Raw genomic sequence first — 4,824 nt, 5'->3', positions numbered from 1 at the left:
AACTTCTTTTACATGGAAAGAAACTTTAGAAGATTGCTGTTTTTTCTTCATTGCATGTCGAGAAATGGGAATTCAGTCAGTGTACGTAGTTAATAATCTTCAACAAACAAAACTTTTTTCTTACCCTTTAACATGGTAACAACTGAACCATATTCATCTGATTTTGGGATAGCTCTAATCTGCAACACCTAAAACCACCATTGTAGCCTTCACTTGAGTAGTAATTGTACTAGTTGTATTTATATCACTAGTAAGAAAAAACGACGGAACACTTTCTAGCCGCACGAAGAGATACAAATTGAGCAGGAAGCAAGTTAAAATGACTTTGTTAACAAGACAAAGATGGTACCCATTCCATCTCAAAAAAAAGAAAGAAAAGATGGTACCCATTACAGCCCTTCCAGCTACATAAGCAAAAAGATTAATCACAGATGTGCTTCAAGCCTTCATTTGTACAGTGTGATATAACTCTAACCTCAAATCTGAAGCCTATGGACTCTCCAAGTATTCTTGGAGCTTTTTTATCCTTTATTTATTCTCATCTTAAATTCAGTCACAGCCCCAAATGTAGCTTTTAAACATGGCATGACACACTAAGCAGCTACTTGTCATGAAACCAGCAAACAACTTCTCCATTAACCCCAGAGACATGTGAAAGAAAGCGTTGAACAATGATTCAATGATTGAAGAGGCATTGACAAGACCTCGGCATTCTCGCTTATGTTATTAAGACTCACTTGTCGTCGGGGGCTTGGGGACTCCTTTCATAGTTTCTTTCCACACTAAACAGCCACCAAGCATCCAAGCCCATGATATCTTAACCTCTAATACAAGTCTATTTCCACTCTTCACCATTTGCAGCAACAGAACAAAGCCCCATCCGTTCCTTTGAAGATGACCAGCTATACAACCATCAAATAAGCAAATTGCCGTAGAATAATTATAAATAGATGTATAAATAGTGGGTTAAAATCTAAAACTAGAAGAAATCCCAAAAATCAAATGCTTGACATAATATATAACAAAAGATTTGCTTCGCAAACAAATCCAAAGAAGCATTGATGCGGAAAAGAAAAATGAGGGAGGAGGAAAGGAAAGTCCAATCAGTCTTTGAAATTGGCATTTCCTGCTGATTTCATGCTTCACATTAACAGAGGTGTATACTTTCCCTGCAAAATAAGATCTTGTTCCTTTATTTGCATCACCAAGTCACAAGGAGAAATAAAATATCCGAGAACTACAATTACATAGTGTGAGTGGCATTACAGTAAGGGTTCTCTTAAGAGTGCTTCTTTTGAATTACACACATTTATCTCGAGACATTTGTGATACTTGATACTAAGTGAATTTCTCTCTATTACAGTGATATTGTTTTGCTCATTCCATTATATGTTTCCCTAATTTGGGAAGGGATTGCAGACTTGGGCCAATAACTCTCATCTCCTTTGCCAAGGAAAGAACTATAAAACTCCATGACAATGGTTTATTTGGAAAACAAAAAAAGATTCCCAAACAACTTCTCAAAGAAATCAATAGAGAATAACATTGAATGACTGGCATCCATAGAGCCTAGTTTCCCAGAAGCCTAGTATATATGTATTTTTATATATTACAAGCTACTCCAAGTATAGTTACATCCCCTGGCAACATACAGTTATCTTATAGTAACGGATGATGTCCATGAAAAGCTTGTTTTTTTTTTGTATTCCCTTTTCTAACTTTTGTCATTTCTCAAGGATTCTCGTCAAACAGAGTTTTATAAAAAAAAAAGCATGTCGAATTTGCCACCAATACCAATAGGTTGAATTGCACTGATCCATACATAATATTTACAAAGTCGGGGGTGTCCGGAAACCAATGCTAGCATCATGTCTCAAACGTTGTACTCCCTTTGTTCCCCTAATGTTGAAGCACATTTGTCATTCAAAGCCATCTTACTTACAAAAAAATGTATTCAAGCCATTTTAAGCAGAACTCTAGAGCATAAGCAAAGGCTAAAGATGTCTGATGATCCAACAATTGGTTAAAAAACTCACATTAGCTAGTAGCTAGTACAAGTGTGCTAGTTTCTTTGAGTTAAACTTCATAACTTGCATCACAATATAGGTTGAATCCCTAACTCAACAAATACATTTCAAATTGCACATGTATACGTATTTTACCTTATCAAAAGAAAATTGTACTTGTATACATGATAAGAATCACGAACCACATCAATAAGTGAGACCATATAAACACAGTGCCCTACATTCAATAACTCATTAATAAATTATCTAGCACAAGCAAGAATCAGCAGGAGCTCCTTAATCATCTTTTCCTGTTTCATTCTTTTGCCACACACAATAAGTTGAAACTATCTAAACATATAACATTGTCAAGCAATCCAAAAGGGTTGCACAATACATCCAAGCTCCAACCCCTTCCCACCGCTGAGCAAAAGACATACAAGTAGCAGTAGTAGTAGTTATCTTACATGAAAAATTCAATCTTTCAATCGCCTTATACTTTAAGCAGTTGCAACTTGTTAGAAAATGCAATAGCAATCCAATCACGTTGCGCAGCAGACCACTGAATTTGATTAATCTCAGCTCCAGCAGAGTACATTGACATGGGATCAATCCCATTAGGCCCAGCAACAGTAGGCAACTCCCAAATGAGGGCCTGCCCATCATCCCCAGCTGAACAAATATGTCTACGACTCTGTGGAGCCCACGCAATCGCATTCACACTCGCCTGATGCCTTTCCAACTCCGCTACAGGCATCGCTGGTGACCTAATATCTAAAATTACAATCTTGTTACTATCCATTAATATAGTAGCCATGTATCTCAAATCTTGCTTGTTCCAAGCCAACCTCAATAACGGAGTATCCGGTTGTGGACTCTCGTAAATAATTGTAGAATGTTCCTTATCCCTCAAATCAAAAATCCTAACTGATCCATCAGCAGAAACTGATGCAAAAACCCCAGCTTCACCCCAAGCTATATCGTAAACCTCTTTATCATGGGCTATCAATTGGGTTTCGACAACCCCTTTTTCAACATCCCAAATAGTACAAGTAGTATCAATACTGGAAGTACCAATTCTTCTGGGCTCAACTTCATTCCAATCAAAAGAGGTTAAAGGGGCACAGTATTCACTAGTTTTACTGTTGTTGAGAGTGAAAAGTGGTTCAATAGAACTTTCTCGAACTTCCCAGAGACGGAGGTAATCACCGGAAGAGGCGAGAATGTCGTTGGATTTAAGGGAAGCAGAAGGATTAGGATGGAACATGAGTTTAGTAGGTGGGTAAGGGTGATCGAAGGAGAGATTTGGAATTGGGTTTAGGGTTAGGGTTTCTTCATCGAATGAGAGAATGTCGACCCGGTTGTTGAATTCTTCAATGAAGCTGCCGACGGCAATGCGACGGCGGCGGTTGTGGAGGGGAGAAGTGAAGGAGGAAAAGGCCATGGCGTAGATGGGGTAAGAGGAGTCATAGGTGACGGAGTTTTCAGATCGGAGGTGGGATTCTTGACTTGAATTTTCCATGTTTGGTGGGATGAATTGGGGAAATGGAAGGGAAATTATGTGTGTATGGGTTTGGTAGTGAAATGGATGTCAGTTGTGCTTACATTTGATTGCTAGAACGAAGTGTTTTTTGACCGGCAGTTGGCTCTGCGAGAAAATAGGGACCAAAAGATTTGTGATGAAATGACTGCTATGTTATTTTGTTGTTATTAATGTTCTTATTCAATATTTTCAACATGATTTTCTCATTCTTTTTTGTTGTTCAACCTGTTAGAAAAATATTTCTTAAGCCAAAATTTTTGGGAAATAACTTTTCTATCCTCGAAATATAAGAGTAAGATCTATCTAATAAAGAAAATATAGTATTTAATAACATTGAGTTTTTGAAATAAAAAATGTTTGGTATGACAGTACTTTTTTAATGACTTTAGGCAGTATGAATTCAAGTTATTAGAATATGTGAATTTCTGATAACGATTACAAATAAATTAATAAATAAGTAAATAATTAAGGAAAATAGGGGTGAGTAGGATTTGACTTGGGTGTTTTCTGCAAGACCAAGACGCAGTCACGTTCGGAGGCTAGAACTTGGAATTTGGTCTCTAAACGTTGGTTCTTGTTTGAACCTTTAATCATACTAGTATCAGATTTTGAAATTCCAAGAAAAAAGAACCTTGAAGATTCAACATTGATGTTTTTTCTTTGTTTACCCCTAAAACGAGTAACAATTAAATTTGTACACGGTTTAAATGATACATGGCTTGATTCAATATGAATAATTAAGAATAACAAGTAGATGAAGTAAAGACAAAATAAACTATCAAGCCAATCACAATGTAATGGCTAAGCCTGATCTTAGATTGAACAGTAGAGTTCGTCCTCGATCGGACCCTCGGTACAAGCTCGATCGCGCGTGCAAAAAATAACAAGTATGCAATGCTAGCTAGAAGACAAAAGTAGACTTTTATTGCTTTGAAATGCGTGTTACAATATGCCACACTAAAAACAACTTTCCCTTTATATAGTAGGAGAATTTCAATCCAAGTACAAATCCTAAAAAAGGTAAAAAAAAAATATTATTTTCTCGGTAATTGTTGATTTATAATGAACACCGAATGTGATTCGCGCCGTAAAATCCGGTTGAGGACGAATATTACGGCCCCATATTCGTCATGCATAACCGTCCACCATATCTCCCGAGGTACATAAGCCATACTTGGTTCGGGGCACGTCGCCTTACCGTGTCCGATCTCCAATACATCGTTCATTCTTCCCGGGTCTCGATATGAGGGGTTCCCGGCCTCAATTATTATTTCG

The 4,824-nt window shown here is 37.3% G+C and overlaps 1 protein-coding gene across 2 annotated transcripts; it reads right to left on the bottom strand.

Annotated features, from left to right (window-relative positions):
• Positions 1-300: 300 nt before the first annotated feature.
• On the bottom strand, positions 301-3,719 carry LOC107800718 (protein TRANSPARENT TESTA GLABRA 1-like). Of its 2 annotated transcripts, XM_016623941.2 has the most exons (2): positions 2,474-3,719; positions 301-902 (listed from the first exon to the last, which is right to left on the bottom strand). In XM_016623941.2, exon 1 carries the CDS (start codon positions 3,526-3,528, stop codon positions 2,500-2,502), a length of 1,029 nt encoding a protein of 342 aa, XP_016479427.1. In that variant the 5' UTR covers positions 3,529-3,719; the 3' UTR covers positions 301-902; positions 2,474-2,499. The 2 variants fall into 2 exon arrangements, with proteins under 2 accessions (XP_016479427.1, NP_001312618.1); NM_001325689.1 differs by lacking the exon at positions 301-902 and having other exon boundaries at positions 2,223-3,573.
• Positions 3,720-4,824: the final 1,105 nt, after the last annotated feature.

The sequence above is a fragment of the Nicotiana tabacum genome, chromosome 4 (assembly GCF_000715075.1).
Source record: "Nicotiana tabacum cultivar K326 chromosome 4, ASM71507v2, whole genome shotgun sequence".
NCBI classification, from domain to species: Eukaryota; Viridiplantae; Streptophyta; class Magnoliopsida; order Solanales; family Solanaceae; genus Nicotiana; species Nicotiana tabacum.
Note: the sequence above shows the minus strand (reverse complement) of the source record. Positions and strands in the feature narration are given on the sequence as shown.

Bases quoted from the DNA above. Each gene is read 5' to 3' on its own strand.
- LOC107800718 (XM_016623941.2), bottom strand. From the start codon at position 3,528: ATGGAAAATTCAAGTCAAGAATCCCACCTCCGATCTGAAAACTCCGTC.